This window comes from Schistocerca piceifrons, chromosome 3, assembly GCF_021461385.2.
Source record: "Schistocerca piceifrons isolate TAMUIC-IGC-003096 chromosome 3, iqSchPice1.1, whole genome shotgun sequence".
NCBI lineage: Eukaryota > Metazoa > Arthropoda > Insecta > Orthoptera > Acrididae > Schistocerca > Schistocerca piceifrons.
The window spans coordinates 953,073,763-953,096,115 of record NC_060140.1 but is presented as its reverse complement, the minus strand read 5'-3'; the positions used below and the strand labels follow the sequence as shown (position 1 = coordinate 953,096,115).

The following is a 22,353-nucleotide window of genomic DNA, read 5'->3' as shown; positions in this document are numbered from 1 at the left end:
CGCGTAAGGACCACGAACATAATATTCAAGATAGTAAGGATCATGCGGAGGCGTACAGAGAGGCCGTTTTCCCCTCGCTCTGTTTGCAAGTGGAACAGGAAAGGGAATATCTAGTAGTGGTACACGGTAACCTCCGCCATGCACTGTACGGTGGGATTGCGGAGTATCTATGTAGATGTAGATGTAGAACCATCAAAGGAAGTTCGCATCCCCTTCACTTCGGTGCTAGAAAGTATATATCTTTCCTCTGTTATCTTTTATATTACGTACTCGTACTTTTATTGTTGTTCGGCAGGTCCCGGCGGAGGTTCAAGTCCTCCCTCGGGCGTGGGTGTCTGTGTTTGTCCTTAGGATAATTTTGGTTAAGGGACTGATGACCGTAGCAGTTAAGTCCCATAAGATATCACACTTTTTTTTATTGTTGTTGACATGAGTTGTGTGAGTGCTGGAGTGGTTCATAGAGAATGTAATGTTGGTGACGGAAGGATATACATATACGTCTAGGATCCAAGAGATCCAGAGCAGAAATGCTGAAGGAAAAAAAAATTGATCAACAGAAAATTGCCGAACTACTCAAAAGTTCTCTGTGGACGAGAGAAAGTAATTAGATACTTGTATAAAGAGAGAACAGAGTGAAATTCTCTGTATTAAAAAGGAGAAGCACAGTAAACTTTCTTGATAGTAAATAAGCGAATCCATTACGGCGATTAAAATTAAAAATATGCGAAAGACTTTATCGCTTTCGTTGATTACATTCGTGGTATATGTAATTATATGACTGATGTATCATTCTTATGTTAGAAATTTTTGATAATAAATAGAAATGGTTTGCCCTGAAACAAATCACACAACCAATGTAACAGGTCACATGTATACTTCTATTTCGTTAATCGTACATTAATGACATTATCTTCCTCACACTTACTTCAATAAGATACTTGAAATGCTTCACATATGTAACTGCAGACATGGAAAACTATCTGACATATAGCACCTATTGAAATGCGAAACACTCACACTCACTAATGTGTTTCCGATTGCTGATAACCACAGTGCAAATGCTAGCCTTTCTTCGGGTTATGTTAGTCGGCGGTAATTAGTCCTCTGTTTTTAAATATCCTCCTCAGTTGTAATGAGAAGCCAGCGAAGAACGTCAGCCGACATATGTGCGCAGGTTTGGAATAATACTAAGAAAAGCTGGAGCTGCAGTTCAGCGTTATGGTAAGTGCACACATTCCACGTTTACTGAGACACGTACATTCTTCCTTTCCTACGTAATTGTACTTACTTTCCCAAAAATAGTGCTCTCGCCACGCAAAATTTCTCCCCTTCTGTATCGTGGTTCTAACTACATAGCGTTGTGTCTTTGTGATGATTATTACCGCCAAGAAAGATAAAAACATTAACGCACCTTTCGTAGACTATGCTCTTTATCTCGGGTCCACTTCCGTTCCCTCTAGTCACTGCTGTAAAGGCTTGTCCACAGATGAAAGTGAACATGGGCGAACTGTCTATGAATGTGTATTCTCTTCTGTTCACTTCCATACGCTACAGTGTAAAGGAGACTTTACATGATGGGAGTAGAAGAAAAGTTCAACAATGGTTCACTTCACACCTGCAAAATACCAATCAGAAGCTTATTCTCTGGTGTCAACAAACAGGGACGAGATCTCAATCTGTCTGGAGTCATGTAATGTGGGATGGCGCCACAGGATTCTGTTATGGGTACACTGCTTTGTTTGAAATGTTTCAATGATTTTCTGCTCACCATGGGTCAAAATTTTTGCTCTTTCCAGATAACAAATGTCTTAATGCGAAATAACTGGAGCGTAATGTAAATGATGTTGTTAATAATTTAGTTGCTAACATCAGCACGTGGTTTTCAGAGAGCAGATTAATGCTTAACTGCAGTAAAACGAAAGCGTGTAGTTTCTGACACGGATCTCTTATAAAATGACATTTTACTATCCAGAAGTGGTCAAACAATCAGCAAAGTCGACCATTTTAATTCTTAGGACTGAGGGTAAATAGAAAGTTTTTCTTTGCAAGTATTACGTTCAAGATCTCGTGCAGAAGCCGAATGCTGCTATCTGTACGACTAAAATTCTATGCCAGAACCCGGAACCGATATCCAGTTAGGATTGCAGAGGCAATAGAAAATTTGATTTTCAATATTTGGCATGATTATCGCCGAATTTAAAAAATTAAAACGCTGTCGTGCTGTTGTTGTTGTTTTCTTCAGTCCTGAGACTGGTTTGATGTAGCTCTCCATGCTGCTCTATCCTGTGCAAGCTTCTTCATCTCCGAGTAACTACTGCAACCTACATCCCTCTGAATCTGCTTACTGTATTCATCTCTTTGTCTTCCTCTGCGATTTTTACCCCCCCCCCCCCCCAATCTTCCCACCAGTACTAAATTGTTCATCCCTTGATGTCTCAGAAGGTGTCCTAGCAACCGAACCCATCTTCTAGTCAGATTGCGCCACAATTTTCTTTTCTCCCCAATTCTATTCTGTACCTCCTCATTAGTTACGTGTTCACCATTTAATCTTCAGCATTCTTCTGCAGCACCACATTTCAAAAGCTTCTATTCTCTTCTTGCGTAAACTGTTTATCGTCCATGTTTCACTTCCTTACTTGACTAGAATCCATACAACTACTTTCAGAAACGACTTCCTGACACTTAAATCTCTACTCGATTTTAACAAATTTCTCTTCTTCAGAAACGATTTTCATGCCATTGGCTGTCTACATTCTGTATCCTCTCTGCATCGGCTATTATCAGTTATTTTCCTCCCCAAATAGCAAAACGCATCTACTACTTTAAGTGTCTCATTTCTTAATCTAATTGCCTCAGCTTCACCTGATTCAGTTCGTCTACATTCCATTATCCTCGTTTTGCATTTTTTTATTATTTATTTATTTATTGTTCCGTGTGACCACATTAAGGAGAAGTCTCCATGGTCATGGAACGAGTCAATACATGAAATTACAACACGATATTAGAAACAGATAAAATGAAATATAAAAAACATATTCAGGTGACAAGTCGTAAGTTTAAATAAAGAAAATCAACAATGTAACACTGGAATTTGCTTAATTTTTTAGCTCTTCCAGGAGCTCCTCGACAGAATAGAAGGAGTGAGCCATGAGGAAACTCTTCAGTTTAGACTTAAAAGAGTTTGGGCTACTGCTAAGATTTTTGAGTTCTTGTGGTAGCTTATTGAAAATGGATGCAGCAGAATACTGCACTCCTTTCTGCACAAGAGTCAAGGAAGTGCATTCCACATGCAGGTTGGATTTCTGCCTAGTATTAACTGAGTGAAAGCTGCTAACTCTTGGGAATAGGATAATATTGCTAACAACAAACGACATTAATGAAAATATATACTGTGAGGGCAATGTCAGAATTCCCAGACTATTGAATAGGGGTCGACAAGAGGATCTCGAACTTACACCACATATAACTCGAACAGCCCGTTTTTGAGCCAAAAATACCCTTTTTGAATCAGAAGAATTACCTCAAAAAATAATACCATACGACATAAGCGTATGAAAATATGCGAAGTAGACTACTTTTCGTGTTGAAGTGTCACTTATTTCAGATACTGTTCTAATGCTAAATAAAGCAGCATTTAGTTTCTGAACAAGATCCTGGACATGGGCTTTCCACAACAGCTTACTATCTATCCGAACGCCTAGGAACTTGAACTGTTCCGTCTCGCTTATAATATGACCATTCTGTCTGATCAAAATATCGGTTCTTGTTGAATTGTGAGTTAGAAACTGTAAAAACTGAGTCTTACTGTGATTTAGCATCAAATTATTTTCCACAAGCCACGAACTTATTTCATGAACTACATTATTTGATAATGTTTCAATATTACACACAAGATCCTTCACTACCAAGCTGGTGTCTTCAGCAAACAGAAATATTTTTGAATCACCTGTAATACTAGAAGGCATATCATTTATATAAATAAGAAACAGCAGTGGCCCCAGCACCGACCCTTGGGGAACACCCCACTTAACAGTGCCCCATTGGGACTGAACATCACTAACACTCTCAATATTGCGGAGAATTACCTTCTGCTTTCTGTTCTTAAAGTAAGAGGCAAACCAATTGTAAGCTACTCCCCTTACTCCATAATGGTCTAACTTCTGCAGTAATATTTTGTGGTCAACACAGTCAAAAGCCTTCGTTAAATCAAAGAAAACACCTAGCGTTCGCAACCTTTTATTTAATCCATCCAAAACCTCACAGAGAAAAGAGAATATAGCATTTTCAGTTGTTAAACCATTTCTAAAACCAAACTGAACATTTGACAGCAAATTATGTGAATTTAAATGCTCCAGTAACCTTGTATATACAACCTTCTCGATAACTTTAGCAAACACCGATGGCATAGAAATAGGTCTACAATTGCCAACATTATCAATGTCTCCCTTTTTATAAAGTGGCTTCACTACCGACTACTCCTAAAGGAAAAGTTACAGATATGGCTAAGTACTGGGCTAACATACATAGAACAATACTTCAGTATTCTGCTAGATACCCCGTCATATCCATGAGAGTTCTTGGTCTTTAGTGATTTAATTATTAACTCAATCTCCCTCTTGTCAGTATCATGGAGGAGCATTTCAGGTAACAGTCTTGGAACACTTTTTTCTAAGAGCGCTATATGATTCCCTGTTGGGACTAGGTTTCTATTTAGTTCACCTGCTATATTCAGAAAGTGATTATTAAATACTATACATATATGCGACTTATCAGTATCACGGGCATTCCCACTACGCACTGATTCTATATCCTCTACCTATCTCTGCAGACCAGCCACTTCCTTTACGACTGACCATATGGTTTTAACTTTATCCTGAGACTTAGCTATTCTATCTGCATACCACATACTTTTTGGCTTCCTAATAACATTTTTAAGCACCTTACAATACTGTTTGTCATGGGCTGCTGCATTTAGATTTTGACTGTTTCTAACGTTTTGATATAACTGCCACTTTGTTCTACAAGATATTCTTATCCCTCTAGTCAGCCACCCAGGCTGCCTGTTTGTGCTAGTACCCTGTTTTAAACGTTCTAACGGAAAGCAACTTTCAAAGAGCATGAGAAAAGTCTTGAGAAAAGCATTATATTTATCGTCTACTGTATCAGCGCTATAAACATCTTGCCACTCTTGTTCCTTTATGAGGTTTACAAAGGTCTCTACAGCAACTGGATCAGATTTCCTAAACAGCTGATGACTATATTTAACACGTGATGCAGCACAAAAATCTTTTAGAGTTAAAATTTGTGCATCATGATCTGAAAGTCCATTCACCTTTTTGCTAACAGAACGCCCTTCTAGTAATGAGGAATGAACAAAAATGTTGTCTATGGTTGCTCTATTGTTCCCTTGCACTCTCGTTGGAAAGAATACGGTTTGCATAAGATTATATGAATTAAGGAGGTCTACCAGCATCCTCTTCCTTGCACAATCACTTATACAATTAATATTGAAGTCACCACATATAACTAACTTTTTGTATTTCCTACAAAGTGAACCAAGAACCTCCTCTAGCTTTAGCAAAAATGTTGTGAAATCGGAGTCTGGGGATCTATAAATAACAACAGTTAGAAGTTTAGCTCCGTTAAATTTAACCACACCTGCACAACATTCAAACACCTTTTCAGTGCAGTACTTTGAAACATCAATTGACTCAAATGGCAGGCCGTTTTTCACATACATGGCTACTCCCCCACACCGCAAAGAGCTCCTCGAAAAGCTGCCAGCCAACCTGTATCCTGGTAAAGCAAGCCTCTGAATTATCTCCTTATTTAAGAAGTGTTCAGATATACCAATAATTTCAGAGTCAACATCTATAAGCAGTTCACTAACTTTATCTCTAATACCTTGTATATTTTGATGACATATATTAATTCCCTCATTACTCGGACACCTAAGCTTTGTCAAAAGTGGTTCCTTTGTTAGAGAGACTTGCCTTAAGCAGGAATACCTATCAGCTGACTTCAATCTAAAAAAGGTGCAGCTCTAACACCCACTACTACAGGAATTTTCCCATGAGTGATCCCACCACCCCCACCTATGCTGTCACGTATAGGCTTTGCCAACCTCCCCTTTCCATACCTGTTGAGGTGCAGGCCGTGTCTAGTGAAACCCGCCCTGCTGATAGACTCCACCGACACCACTGAAATGTGACCCATGCTTTCTGTCATCAGCGCACCCCCAAGTCTCATGTTATTACGCCTGACGGCTGTATTAAGATGAGGCCGATCGTGACGCTGAAACAGTTCCACGAAATGCACATTCGTGTTGCCAGTGTGAGTGGCTATCTTTTCCAGGTCACCATCTATGTTATACTCCCCATCCCTATCAATACTATTACCAGCCCCACCCACAATCACTACCTGATCCTCTTTAGTAAAATCCCTACATAACCCCCCTATGTTAACAGTCACCTGAGCCAATCCTGCATTAGGCTTCACAATGCTGGTGACCTGGTACTCACTCCCCAGCACTTCCTGCAACTGCTGGCTTACACCTCTGCCATGAGAACTACCTAACAGCAGAACCTTCTTCTGTCTCTTAGACTTTGCAACTGTCCTAGTCACCGTAACTGCTGAGGTCTGCTGCATACTTCCTACATCTGCAGCAACTAGAGATTCCTCTCCACTAGACTCTGACAGTTGGTCATATCTATTGTAAACACCAATAGTAAAACTATCTGAAAATCTTCTTTTCCTAGCAGATCTCTTGCCAACAGCCAGCTCCCTTTCCCCAACCCCCTTCTCCCTCCTCATCCTATCTTTCGTTGATGTTCATCCTATATCCTCGTTTCAAGACACTGTCCATCCCGTTCAACTGCTCTTCCAAGTCCTTTCGTGTCTGTGACAGAATTTCAATGTCGTCGTCAAACCATGAAGTTTTTATTTGTTTTCCCTGGACTTTAAATCCTACTCTAAATTTTTCTTTCGTTTCCTTCACTGCTTGCTCAATATACAGACTGAATAACATCGGGGATAGGCTGGAACCCTCTGTCAGTCCCTTCTCAACCACTACTTCCTCTTCGTGCCCTTCGACTCATATAACTGCCACCTGGTTTCTGTAAATAGCCTTCCGCTCCCTGTGTTTTACCGCTACCACCTTTAGAAATTCAAAGAGGGTATTCCATAGAGTGGAGGGGTGTGGCTAAGAAGATAGGGGTCTTTTAGGTAGGAGAGCTGTGGAGGCAATAGGTAAGGACTTGGAGAGACTTATAGGACTTTGACAGGGCTGATATCCATGCAACATTTGCGTGGCAGAGGATGGCTTTGGTCACGGTTTTGTACTTGTGGCGATTAGTGGAGAGGTGTAATGGCCTGTTAGTAGTTGTAGCCTGATGCTGGCCTTCTGTTGGGTGGCTAGTAGATAAAGGTCACCACGTTAGTTGCCAGTTGAGGGTTATTTTAATGTGGTAGTTTACCGGATAGAACGGTCATAAATTGTAAGGTATAAGTGATGGAAACGGAAGGTGAAACTAGTTCATCCTGTAATTACTGCCTTGGGTTTCGAGCGGTTGATCTTGAAGAACCATTACTTAAGCAGGAGGTAACCTGACTGAGGTGGTTTTTTTATTTCATCCTTACTGGATGAGAGGTCGTGGTTGTGAATGTCAATGTTAAAAAATATATCGGCTCAACCACTTGTTTATAGTATAAAACACTAATATTGACGCGTTTCGGAAGTCAAGCTTCCATCATCACAATAATAAAAAGTAAAAGAACCTGTTAAAACTCGCTAAAACGGAACATGCACCAAGCACAATAAAATTGATAATAAAATTAAAACATCGTGGCTACTTCCCTTGTTGCAGCCGTTCTTTGTGCAAGGCAAGCCATGTAGGCCAAACTGGCAGGTCCTTTAAAGTACGTTACAAAGAACATGGCGATGGTTCAAATGGTTCAAATGGCTCTGAGCACTATGGGACTTAACTTCTGAGGTCATCAGTCCCCTAGAACTTAGAACTACTTAAACCTAACTAACCTAAGGACATCACAAACATCCATGCCCGAGGCAGGATTCGAACCTGCGACCGTAGCGGTCGCGCGGTTCCAGACTGTAGCGCCTAGAACCGCTCGGCCATCCCGGCCGGCGAACATGGCGATGCTTTCCGGCTCAATAATTTCGAAAAGTCAGCTGTAGCCACGCATATTTGGGAAACGGGACACCCCATGTTGAGAATAGATCAGGATCTCGTTATTTTACATAGACAGAACAAAGGCAAAAAGCTGGATCTACTAGAAGAGCTGGACATTACGATACATAGCGTGGATAATCAGAACACACTGAATGAACAGCTAACTGGTGATACAAATAACTTTTTCAAACGTTTTACTGGTTTCTTTTAGTAACTAAATTTTTGCAATTGGCATCATACCATCATTTCCTGAGGTCCTTGGAACATGTATACGTTATCTGTTTGTATAGACATCTCTGTGACTTCCTTGTTTACTTGCGCGTGAGCTCACTCGCGTTTCGGTGTCGTGTTTGGCTACGTGGTGTGTGGTATCAACGAAGACGCACGGGCGGTTTACGACGATAGAGGAGAGAGCCATGTGGTTATATGTTGAACACCATAGGCGACACCATTTTCTATTTTGAGGACTACGTGGAGATGCACCTTGGAAGACACGGCTGCAACAAGGGAAGTAGCAACGATGTTTTAATTTTATTATCAATTTTATTGTGCCTGGTGCATGTTCCATTTTAGCGAGTTTTAACAGGTTCTTTTACTTTTTATTATTCTGATGATGAAAGCTTGACTTCCGAAACGCGCCAATCTTAGTGTTTTACACTATAAACAAGTGGTTGAGCTGATATATTTTTTAACAGTGACTGAGGTGGATTTGGAGGGATCGTTTGATTTTCTGAGTGTAGCCCAGAGGGCGAGGGCTTCGGTCTCATCAACATACTGAAGGAGGTGGACTGAACGGGGTGGTTTGGGCATACCAGCAGTGTAGAGGAGATAAATCACCGGCAGGCCGAGGGAGTTGGACTGCAGGGGGTGATTTCGGCATATCAGCAGTGTAGAGGAGATAAATGAGAGGACCGAGGACACAGCCATGGGTCACTCCTGCAATGGGATGGTAGATACAGGAATTGTTACTGTTGATACTGACAAAGGATGACGATTGGGTAGAAAGGATACAATAAGGCAGACATAGTTAACTGGGAGTGTGTATGTCTGGAGTTTTAAAAGGAGAGTGGCACGCCATACACGGTTGTAAGCTTTCTCTAGGTCGAGGGAGAAAAAATAGAGGATTAATGGGAGTTGGTGGGAGATGGATGAGGTGCAACAGCTGGTCATCAGAGGAGAAATTGGGACGGAAGTCGGACTGGTTAATGAGGAAAAGGTGGTGTTGATTTAAAAGTTGATACTTGGTTGCGGGAGGATGGATTCAGTCTTGCTGAAGACTGAGATGAGGGATATGGAGGGGGGAGGGGGGTGGGCTGAGAGAAGGTATCAGTACGGCGTTTGTGCAGTTTGAGGGAAAGTAGGATCTTGGAGATTGAGGCAGTCATTTTTTTTTCTTTATTGATTTTCAATTCCCCCAGAAGGGGGCGGGCTGGCAGCAGCTTACTACGCTGCTCTACAGCCTACAGACTTTTGTTTAAAAAAGGAAGGAGAAAGAAACAAGGGAAAAACAGGCGATAAAATGGTGATTTAAAGTGTAAAATGGCGTAAATATGCGGAAAGTTAAAACAGAAAGCAAAAGAGGGTTGGTAATGTTGATAAAATACACAGGAATCAGACAAGTAACGTAGTAGACACACAAGTAAAAAACATGGCGACAGTCTGGGTTCTGTTCGCAAGAGATTAAAAAAAAGCACACCCAGCGACAGTATGATGGCTGTTCGCTACACCTCCCAAAAGACACAACACGGAGCACGCACTGGAAAAACACACCGTAAAACACTGCACGAAAAAGGCGGCAACAAAGATGGCACTCCCGATCCAAGGCAGATGGGGGGGGGGGGGGGGGAACCTGGAGTAGGGGGAAAAACAAGGTGGGAGGAGAGGAAAAAACGAAAAGGGGAGGGGGGGGGGAGAGGCAGTCATGGAAACCTCGGGATTTTATTGGAATTTGACGTGTTAAGTTAAACGAGAACTTTTTATCCCGTGGTGACAAGTGTTTGCGCGACCACCCCGCACAGTGTGCTGAGTGTGTGCAGGAAGGCAAGCAGGCGGGCAGCCAGGCAGCGGTACTGATCCAAGGCAGATGGGGGGGGGGGGGACCTGGAGTAGGGGGAAAAACAAGGAGGGAGGAGAGGAAAAAACGAAAATGGGGGGGGGTGGGAGAGGCAGTCATGGAAACCTCGGGATTTTATTGGAATTTGACGTGTTAAGTTAAACGAGAACTTCTTATCTCCTGCTGACAAGTGTTTGCGCGACCACCCCGCACAGTGTGCTGAGTGTGTGCAGGAAGGCAAGCAGGCAGGCAGGCGGGCAGGCAGGCAGCGGTACGCACCGTCGTGTGAGTGCCAGAAGTGCGTGCCGGGCGTGTCGGCGACGAAGTCGTAGCGGAAGGAGGTGGCGGCCGGGATGGCGCACTGCGTCACGCCGGGGGCGCCGTCCATGTGTGGGGAGAGGCGCTGCAGCGCGCCGTGCCAGTGCAGGGCCGTGCTGTGGCCCGCCAGCCGGTTCTCCACGTCCACCACCACGCGGTCCCCCTCGCACACCTGACCACGCACGCGGAACAGCCGCTCTTTATGTGGCGCTCAGCGTACACAACTTCAAAATATACAATAAATGCAGTGGCAACAGAGAACTCAGCTGGTGACAGATGTGAACATCACAGAACCATTAGATCAACAAATGACTGTTCCAGAATGAAATTTTCACTCTAGAGCGGAGTGTGCGCTGGTATGAAACTTCCTGGCAGATTAAAACTGTGTGCCGGACCGAGGCTCGAACTCGGGACCTCGCCTTTCGCGGGCAAGTGCCCTGCCAACTGAACTACCCACCCAGTTGTAGCTTGGATAGCTCAGTTGGTAGAGCACTTGCCCGCGAAAGGCGAGGTCCCGAGTTCGAGCCTCGGTCCGGCACACAGTTTTAATCTGCCAGGAACTTTCAACAAGTCAATGTTGTTAACTGCCAAAGACAAACATGCCGAATTTCAAAATACACTCCTGGAGATTGAAATAAGAACACCGTGAATTCATTGTCCCAGGAAGGGGAAACTTTATTGACACATTCCTGGGGTCAGATACATCACATGATCACACTGACAGAACCACAGGCACATAGACACAGGCAACAGAGCATGCACAATGTCGGCACTAGTACGGTGTATATCCACCTTTCGCAGCAATGCAGGCTGCTATTCTCCCATGGAGACGATCGTAGAGATGCTGGATGTAGTCCTGTGGAACGGCTTGCCATGTCATTTCCACCTGGCGCCTCAGTTGGACCAGCGTTCGTGCTGGACGTGCAGACCGCGTGAGACGACGCTTCATCCAGTCCCAAACATGCTCAATGGGGGACAGATCCGGAGATCTTGCTGGCCAGGGTAGTTGACTTACACCTTCTAGAGCACGTTGGGTGGCACGGGATACATGCGGACGTGCATTGTCCTGTTGGAAAAGCAAGTTCCCTTGCCGGTCTAGGAATGGTAGAACGATGGGTTCGATGACGGTTTGGCTGTACCGTGCACTATTCAGTGTCCCCTCGACGATCACCAGTGGTGTACGGCCAGTGTAGGAGATCGCTCCCCACACCATGATGCCGGGTGTTGGCCCTGTGTGCCTCGGTCGTATGCAGTCCTGATTGTGGCGCTCACCTGCACGGCGCCAAACACGCATACGACCATCATTGTCACCAAGGCAGAAGCGACTCTCATCGCTGAAGACGACACGTCTCCATTCGTCCCTCCATTCACGCCTGTCGCGACACCACTGGAGGCGGGCTGCACGATGTTGGGGCGTGAGCGGAAGACGGCCTAACGGTGTGCGGGACCGTAGCCCAGCTTCATGGAGACGGTTGCGAATGGTCCTCGCCGATACCCCAGGAGCAACAGTGTCCCTAATTTGCTGGGAAGTGGCGGTGCGGTCCCCTACGGCACTGCGTAGGATCCTACGGTCTTGGCGTGCATCCGTGCGTCGCTGCGGTCCGGTCCCAGGTCGACGGGCACGTGCACCTTCCGCCGACCACTGGCGACAACATCGATGTACTGTGGAGACCTCACGCCCCACGTGTTGAGCAATTCGGCGGTACGTCCACTCGGCCTCCCGCATGCCCACTATACGCCCTCGCTCAAAGTCCGTCAACTGCACATACGGTTCACGTCCACGCTGTCGCGGCATGCTACCAGTGTTAAAGACGGCGATGGAGCTCCGTATGCCACGGCAAACTGGCTGACACTGACGGCGGCGGTGCACAAATGCTGCGCAGCTAGCGCCATTCGACGGCCAACACCGCGGTTCCTGGTGTGTCCGCTGTGCCGTGCGTGTGATCATTGCTTGTACAGCCCTCTTTCAGTGTCCGGAGCAAGTATGGTGGGTCTGACACACCGGTGTCAACGTGTTCTTTTTTCCATTTCCAGGAGTGTATAAATGCAGTAGCATCCACAGAAGAGCAGAACTATAGTTAGAATCCTACTAGGGGAAACATCAGTTCGCATTCAGGAGACACGTAGGTACATCAGTAGCTAGGCTACGGGGATACTGGTACACTTTGTTTGTCTTGTAAGTTCTGGCCTACTTTATTTAGATCAGGCTATCCAGGTCACTGACCTCTCCATGAGCTACACCCACTTATCTGGCACATCATGAAGTCTTTCTCCTCCCCTACCCTCCCTTCCCCTCCACACCTCCCCCTCCCCCTCTCCCATCCCCTCCCCCTCCTCTCCTCTCCCATGCTCCCCTCCCACACCTCGCTCCAGCAATAAAATAAAACAACCAATGAAAAATCGAAGCTGTTAGAAATAGTTCAATTGTGCTAGTGTGACAATAAAAAATCCATGCTCCCTTCATCCATGCCCCCTCCTCCTCTCCAGCCAACTACAGAGGAGTGTCATAATGATGCATAAAAATGACATCTTCATGAAAAATGGCAAAGATATTTACCACGAACATACACACACGCACACACACACACACACACACACACACACACACACACACACACACGACACAACCTGCATAGTGTACCACCCCTCTCTCCTCTACTTCAATGAGAGCCTAGTACTTAGACCATCATTAAAACTAAAGACCCAGTTACGAAGGAACCCCATCCGGGCAGTCCTCAAACGTATCTGAACGATCTGTGTTATTTATCAGAAAAATAAACCACACACCTCTCTCTGCCGTCCTTCAATCACAAAAAAAAGGTTCAAATGGCTCTGAGCACTATGGGACTTAACATCTGAGTCATCAGTCCCCTAGAACTTAGAACTACTTAAACCTAACTAACCTAAGGACGTCACACACATCCATGCCCGATGCAGGATTCGATCCTGCGACTGTAGCAGTCGCGCGGTTCTGGACTGAAGCGCCTACAACCGCTCGTCCACCGCGGCCGGCCCTTCAATCATAGCCTACTGTTTTACCCACCACTAAAATGGAAGAGCCAACTACTGTGGTGCACTATCTGTAGAGTGCTCAAAATTATTCATATGATCTGAATTATTTATCAAAAACTACGTCACACACCTTTCTCTGCTCTCCTGCAATCAGAGCTTAGTATTTTATCCACCATTAAAATGAAAGGCGCAATTACAGTGGGGCCTATCTGGTTGTGCTCAAAAGCAGCTCAACGACCTGAATTATTTATCAATAAATATGTCACATACTTTGAGAATTATCTGGACTGCACGAAATAACGAAAATTTGTCAAAATTTCACTGAAAGCTACATCGGGTGCCTCTCCTAACAGTCCTCACAGGCAGTTTCTCTAGTTCTTTGCCAGATGTCTGAAATTTCATTTTTACAATGTGTAGATGGAGTCAGGCCAAATGAATACTACTCATCATATATTTGATGAGACGTCCAGTGTCATGGGCAAGCTTCATTTGTTTCCCATTACGCTTTCCATTGACACAGCGCGTCGCACGATATTTGATGAGCTGTACTTATTCATTTGGGCAGACTCGAGCTACAAATTGCAAAAACGGAATTTCAAATGGTTCAAATGGCTCTGACCACTATCGGACTTAACATCCGAGGTCATCAGTCCCCTAGACTTAGAACTACTTAAACCTAACTAACCTAAGGACAGCACACACGTCCATGGCGAGGCAGGATACGAACCTGCGACGATAGCAGCCGCGTTGTTCCAGACTGAAGCGCCTAGAACCGATCGGCCACAGCGGCCGGCACGAAATTTCAGACATCCGCCAAAACACCAGATAAAATACGTCTGACTGCTCTTAGGAGAGACACCCTATATATCTTCCGCTGTGGGATAGTACTACGAGTAAATAACATACTCCCCGTAACTAGCTAAAAGCCAATGTTTGCTTGTACAGTGTAATATGACAATGATTGTAAGACACATTCTCGATAAGCAGTTAAGAGCCAATGTTTGCTTATGCAGTGTAATTAACGGATTAGTAATATGCTGTTGTCAAAGATGACTTTTAGTTTAAATGCTATTCCACAAAACGTCAAACACGTGAAATAAAGTCAACTGCTGCTTTAAGTCACCTCAGATGGCGATGTACAGTGTTCGATCTCAGTACCGCACTTGGCTTAAGAAGCCACACATTAATTATTTTCCTCTGCTACGATCTTTGCCAAGTGTCAGAATGTTCTTTACAAGTCGGAAATATCTACGAAAATACGTCAGGAATGCAAAAAAGTGTATTTTTTATGTCGAGTATCGCAATGCAATTCTTCACATACACACATATTCGTCAAATCAGCAGCTAAAACATGGTTGTCAACTCTAAAGTAAGTACCCCCCAGTGCCGTTTTCATACTTAAATAGTTCTAAATAACATGACAAAATAACGGTTGACGTTTGGAGGTAGACATAAGGAATCGACTCGTGAAACTTGCCTGACTAGACTTTTAACTGCAAAAATTATGTGATAGCTAAAATTTACGATGAGCAGGTAAGCACACAAAGAAACACATACCCTGTTTCATTGTAAGAATGTAATTAATTAGGCCTGCCCTTGATGTACGCCACAATAAACCTTCAAATTAAATATTTCTACATCTAAATTGTTATACATTATAAAAATATAATCATCAGTACTGATTAATAGTTATTGTTTTTATTCCAAATGATCCAGAAACCTGCAGTGTAACTAACGCATTAGTACTATGCAGTTATCAAAGATGACTTTTAGTTTAAATGCTATTCCACAAAACTTCATAAACGCGAAATAAAGTCAACCCTTGCTTTAAGCTTGTCATCAGCTACAGGTTGTGTACAGTAACAACTTTCGATTAAGTTTGAAACATTTACGAATCAAAACTACGGTGACAAGGCTTTCTAAACCTCTAAAAGTTTATGACCGTATTTCTTTTATTCAACTATTAAATAACACCATCGTCTAATAAAAATACACAATTTGAAAGCACGCACACATACATACACAGATTGCATTTTTATAATAAACATGCAAGTATAATTACAGATCTCTGTGAAAATTCAAGCAAAATAAAATTGCATTATTTCTCGAAATGTGTAAGATTTTTCACACTTTTCAAGCATAATAAGACTTCATATTAAATATTTCCACATCTAAATTGTCTGGATTACTTATTAAAATACATGCAGCTTGCTTAGTGCCACTGCTTAAATAATAACTTCTGTAACCTGTAACCCTGATTCATAAGCCATAACCTATACCCATAGTTCTGTGGCCAATGATGATTCGTAATGGGTCAATGATGGTCAGTGGTCAATGACGATGACCAGTGGTGAATGATGGTCACTAGACTGGTCAGTGACAGTCAGCGGTCAGTGATGATGATCATTGGTCAATGATGGTGGTCATTGGACAATAATGAGGATCAGCAGCCACAGATAGTCATTGGTTAATGATGACGATCAGTAGTCAATGGTAGAAACTGGGGGCAGGGAAGAGGGGAAGGGGAGGGTGGAGTTGAAAAGAGGACGAAGGCTTGACAACAATTTCCAGAAATCGGGGTTAAAAGTTATACGAACCTGTCGAATACCATATGAAAAGGCCAGCCACCAAACAGTGTTGTTAACACCGTCGACGAAAAATTAGCTGTAGCGAACTCACAATGCCTCCACAGTGATACATGGAAGAGTGAAATATCGTCTCATGGAAACTATATTACTATTCCGACCTATTATTGCGTAAGTTTAAAGCTCAGGTATTCGTATCTATGCTGAAAGACAGATGGTTTACGTCGAAACCTACTTCTGAACTGCCATTCATTTTAATTGTTACTGAACTGAGTTTTCTGCTATCGTTACTAAATTACGGATGTGATGTGACATTGATAAAATGTGCGTGGTGCAAGTCTATACTTCGTTTCCCATGTTTTCATGACGGATAATACATCAAATGCTGTCTGCCTACTAATGACGTCTAAGATTTATAAGCCAATGACTTCACGGGCGTGAATGTACAGATAAGTAAACCAGTCCATCACGATTCCTTATTATACCTCAATTATACCTCTCCACCAATCTGTTACCTTGATTCTCACTGTTTCCGTAAACACAGGATTCCTTGTAACAATACGAATGTTTGTTGAAAGATGAGAAAGTAAAATAACGAGATTCGAACGCAATACTGTTAGCACCAGTTGCACTAACTTCACTGCTCGACGGTTAGCACTCTGGTGTCGTATTCACGAGACTCACAATTTGACCGCTGATTTCTCGGAAACGCTTGAGAAGCACATCGTACTAAAGAAGTGCTTGTAACAGCTAAGTGTACACTACAATCGTGCTACATACAAGTAAATTCCATTCCCTTCTGAATATAATAACCCTTCCATGTGGCTCAAGAGCCTGGAGCCAGTCTTGCGTGCCCCTAACCTACCGAAGCAATCCCACCGAGGAGAGGAGACCTACACTTTAACGCAACATCTCCACGTCATTGAGAGGTGAAGGCTACCTTTAAAGGCTGACTGGAATATTCCGTGTTCCGACTGGTATTCGAGCCCGCTACCTTCCAGTTTCCAGACACGCCCTTTACCCCTTACGTCTAGACCACCACGCCCGACACCTGTTGGTGTATACTTCCTTTGTCAGTGTACAGTGACAAAGGACCCAACATACGACGGTGAGTCAAATGAAAACCCTAAATTTGTAATAAAAAATCGAAATTTCGCGTTGTTATCCTTAAGTTGGTAAGCATGCTAGAAACAGCGTGCTGAATGGCCTGTAGGTGGCAGTATAGTGCAGATGCACACATACCGTCGCAGTATCAGTATAAAGATGGCCTCCCCACTTGCGACTTGCACCAGGGAAGAACAGCGTTCTGTTATTCGGTTTTTGCGTAGTGAAGGTATGAAACCTATTGAAATTCATCGACGAGTGAAGGTTCAGTACGGTGATGCATGTTTGTCACAGCAGCAAGTAGGAATTTCGCAAATGGTGTGACTACAGTGGAAGATGCTCCTCGTCCAGGTCAGGCACAGCGAGTTGTGACTCCACAGAACATTGCAGCAGCTGAAGCCATAGTGAAGGAAAACCGCCGAGTGACACTGAATAACATTGCAGTATGTTTACAGATAAGTCATGGTCAGCACACCACACTGTGCATTATGTGCTCCAGTTTCACAAAGTGTCTGCAAGATGGGTGCCACGGCAGCTGACTCCTGAGATGAGAGAACGATGTGTTGGTGCTTTTGAAGAACTTCTTCGGCGCTTTGAACGAGAAGGTCATGGCTTCCTTACAAGAATCGTTACTGGGTTCACTTAGACCAACCGGAAACGAAGAAAGCGAGCAAGGAATGGCGGCATTCCTCATCACCAAAACCAAAGAAGTTTCGAACAGAACCACCAGCAGGGAAGGTTATTCTGACTCTCTTTTGGGACGAAAAAGGCGTCATTTTGGAGCATTACGTGCCTAGAAGGACCACTGTCACCAGTGCATCATACACAGATCTCCTAAAAAAATCATCTGCGGCCTGTAATCAAATCAAAGCGACGTGGAATGCTGTCAGCAGGTGTCCTTTTGCAACCTGACAATGCAAGGCCCCACACTGCCCGTACAACAATTGCAACAATCACAGACTTGCATTTTGAGTGTCTTCCTCATCCACCATATTCACCAGACCTTGCCCCAAGTGATTTCGATATGTCTGGGTCACTCAAAGACGCAATGGGACGAAAGAAGTTCCGTTCTGATGAAGAGATACCGCACGCGGTGCATGAGTGGTAGCGCGGACTACCAAAAGAATTTTTTGTAAATGAATTTATGCACTTTGTAAGCGCTGGAAGACTTCTATTGAGCGTGGGGGAGATTATGTTGAGAAGTGGTACAGTTTTGTACCACTTCTGCACAATAAATAATGTTGTTGTTGTTGTGGTCTTCAGTCCTGAGACTGGTTTGATGCAGCTCTCCACGCTACTCTATCCTGTGCAAGTTTCTTCATCTCCCAGTACCTACTGCAACCTACATCCCTCTGAAGCTGCTTAGTGTATTCATCTCTTGGTCTCCCTCTAAGATTTTTACCCTCCACGCTGCCCTCCAATACTAAATTGGTGGTCCCTTGATGCCTCAGAACATGTCCTACCAACCGATCCCTTCTTTTAGTCAAGTTGTGCCAAAAACTTCTCTTCTCCCCAATCCTATTCAGTACCTCCTCATTAGTTATGTGATCCACCCATCTAATCTTCAGCATTCTTCTGTAGCACCACATTTCGAAAGCTTCTATTCTCTTCTTGTCCAAACTATTTATCGTCCACGTTTCACTTCCATACATGGCTACACTCCATACAAATACTTTCAGAAACGACTTCCTGACATTTAAATCTACACTCGATGTTAACAAATTTCTCTTCTTCAGAAACGCTTTCCTTGCCATTGCCAGTCTGCATTTTATACCTTCTCTACTTCGACCATCATCAGTTATTTTGCTCCCCAAATAGCAAAACTCCTTTACCACTTTAAGTGTCTCATTTTATAATCTAATTCCCTCAGCATCACCCGACTTAATTCGACTACATTCCATTATCCTCGTTTTGCTTTTGTTGATGTTCATCTTATATCCTCCTTTGAAGACACTGTCCATTCCGTTCAACTGCTCTTTCAAGTCCTTTGCTGTCTCTGACAGAATTACAATGTCATCGGCGAACCTCAAAGTTTTTATTTCTTCTCCATAGATTGTAATACCTACACCGAATTTTTCTTTTGTTTCCTTCACTGCTTGCTCAATATACAGATTGAATAACATCGGGGAGAGGCTGCAACCCTGTCTCACTCCCTTCCCAACCACTGCTTCCCTTTCGTGTCCCTCGACTCTTATAACTGCCATCTGGTTTCTGTACAAATTGTAAATAGCCTTTCGCTCCCTGTATTTTACCCCTGCCACCTTTAAAATTTGAAAGAGAGTATTCCAGTGAACATTGTCAAAAGCTTTCTCTAAGTCTACAAATGCTAGAAACGTAGGTTTATCTTTCCTTAATCTTTCTTCTAAGATAAGTCGTAAGGTCAGTATTGCCTCACGTGTTCCCGTATTTCTACGGAATCCAAACTGATCTTCCCCGAGGTCGGCTTCTACCAGTTTTTCCATTCGTCTGTAAAGAATTCGCGTTAGCATTTTGCAGCCGTGACTTATTAAACTGATAGTTCGATAATTTTCACAATTGTCAACTCCTGCTTTCTTTGGGATTGGAAGGTTTTCATTTGACTCACCCTCGTATATTCAAATTAAACTCACCGAAAACAGTTTACGGTGTTTCAGAGGAGAGAACAGGAGGACGCCCAGACTCACCTGTATGGAAGGTCCTGGCAGGCGTCGGTTGACGGCAATGAAGCCCCGCTCGACGCCATCTGCAGCGACGCACTGCGGTGCGAAGCAAGCCGTCTGGTTGCTGGGGCAGCCGCCGCACGCACTGTGGGCACGCACGGGGGTCAGCGTCCCACGAGGACACGCTTTCAAGGCGTACAATGCTTGCTCAAGTGGTTAATACAGTCCCACGTATTGTGGAAGTTAAAGCCACCTGTTACCAGCTCTGTTGAGTCAGAGTAAAAGTTAGCCTGTTCCTTGAGGCTGAAGTTAGTGTTCGGTTGTTTATACGTGGTGTCTCAAACCTTTTGGATCAAACAGTGATTCCACAGCCGATTATATTGAGATAGAGAGCAAATGTTCGGAAAGGCATATTGTAAGAGGTCCATGATTAAGGAATTTGTTGCTAGCGCACTCGAGCAGATGTAATTTCGATGGATTGCTCCATAGAGGAAATATCTCTGGAGTGAGCATTCACATGCGCAGAACAGATTTTGTGTTGTCAACATACATTGCCGGCCTGGTCACGTGATCTCGAGAGGTCGTGTGTTTCTCCGTATAGCGCCCTGTATATTTATAATGTCACTACATCTCTAGTACAGACGGATTCTTTTCGTACGTGTCGTGGATTATTTATATATGTTGCGCAGACATTTTAACAGTATTCATTTGATACCGGGAATAAACCAGCTACGTAACTTTTAAGGGTAAGTGATATTGCGTTCTGCTTCTTTGTGATAGGTGTCATAGTTCAGATGCACTCGATTTTTGGTAGTTTTCGGTATGATACTGCACTTTATAGTATTACCGAGGCTGAAGTACATTTTTGCAGTGATAGTCCTGCAATAGAAGCTTTTGAAATGTGGTGCTACAGAAGAATGCTGAAGATTAGATGGGTAGATCACATAACAAATGAGGAAGTATTGAATAGGATTGGGGAGAAGAGAAGTTTGTGGCACAACGTGACCAGAAGAAGGGTTCGGTTGGTAGGACATGTTCTGAGGCATCAAGGGATCACCAATTTAGTATTGGAGGGCAGCGTGGAGGGTAAAAATCGTAGGGGGAGACCAAGAGATGAATACACTAAGCAGATTCAGAAGGATGTAGGTTGCAGTAGGTACTGGGAGATGAAAAAGCTTGCACAGGATAGAGTAGCATGGAGAGCTGCATCAAACCAGTCTCAGGACTGAAGACCACAACAACAACAACAACAGTCCTGCAAAACGACTTGACAGTACGTTAGTACTTTTGCAAGTGTCCGAAAAACACCGAATTTGCCACACATTAGCGATTATATCCCTACTAATTCGTCCTTTTTTCTTGTATTTCTGCGTATTTATTTTCTCGTTTTGGCGACCTAAAGCACAATTTTTCTTACTGGTGGCTCTTTGAGGTATTTATTTAACGCATTTTACGTATTTCCTCCCAGTTTATTAAATAAATACTAGACTGAGTAATCTATATACGTAATTGACAAGCTACTGATAAATGCATGGAGGATAGTATTTACTGAAACAACTAACCTTTCCCTTTCCTGTTCCAGTAGCAAATTTACGAGAGGAAACGATTGTTTGTAAGCTTTTGTATGAGCCGTAAATCTATTATACAGTCATAAAATCGTAGAAAAATGGGTCTACAGAATCAAGTCTTAATTATAATGCGTCTCGAAATTTTTAAACGTATACAGTGTCTCTTACTGAAATGAAAACTATAATTAGAGCTATATGGAGTGTACCCATGAAAAGTTACTATCCCTCCTTTCACATATTTTTCTTTGCATCCGTAGCAACAACAGTAATTCACCATCGCTATTACACTATCAACAAACGGTGAAACACAACAAAAACTCTTGGTATTATAAACTTCAAACGCTGCAGAAAGCACTCACGCACAGCGAAGTCCCGAAATCTCGTGACAATCCTGGTTTAATGTTGAGAACATGCGCAGAACGCAATGCTCACTCCAGAGATATTTACTCTATAGATTGCTCACACGCTGCCAGCGATATGTAAGCTATAAGAGATTCTCAGACCAGGGAGCAGTGTTGTATGCAGTAAGAACAGTGTAGCAGTAGCAATAAGTAGTTGCTAGCGATCAGTTGTGTGTGTGGAGTTGGCTGGGCCGGTCGTGGGGAGCGATGGTGGAGCCTGAGCGATGTAGTATAAGTTAAAACCAGCCTCGCGCATGTGTAGTATTGTTATAACAAGTCCCATGTAAATGTTTTAAAAAAAAATCTCTTAATAATAATCTTTGTCATAAAAAGTAAAAATAAATAAATAAATAAATTGCGTAACCTATTAATAATAAAATGTGACCAATCTCTCAATAACAAAACTATGGCTCACTTATAACCTTTCAATAATTGACTGTGAATCTAAACTGGTAAATTTGGACGTCAGCAGTGCTGCGTCATG

General features: G+C 43.3%; 1 protein-coding gene across 1 annotated transcript in view; it reads right to left on the bottom strand.

The window, feature by feature from the left end:
* The window catches only part of LOC124789263 (L-ascorbate oxidase-like), a 181,588-nt gene that overhangs the window by 111,155 nt on the left and 48,080 nt on the right, over positions 1-22,353 (bottom strand). Inside the window, exons 2-3 of the mRNA XM_047256560.1 lie at positions 19,925-20,085; positions 10,522-10,732 (exon numbers count right to left, since the gene is read on the bottom strand). Coding sequence (XP_047112516.1) covers positions 10,522-10,732; positions 19,925-20,085 — 372 coding nt within the window. The remainder of the gene's footprint in view (positions 1-10,521; positions 10,733-19,924; positions 20,086-22,353) is intronic.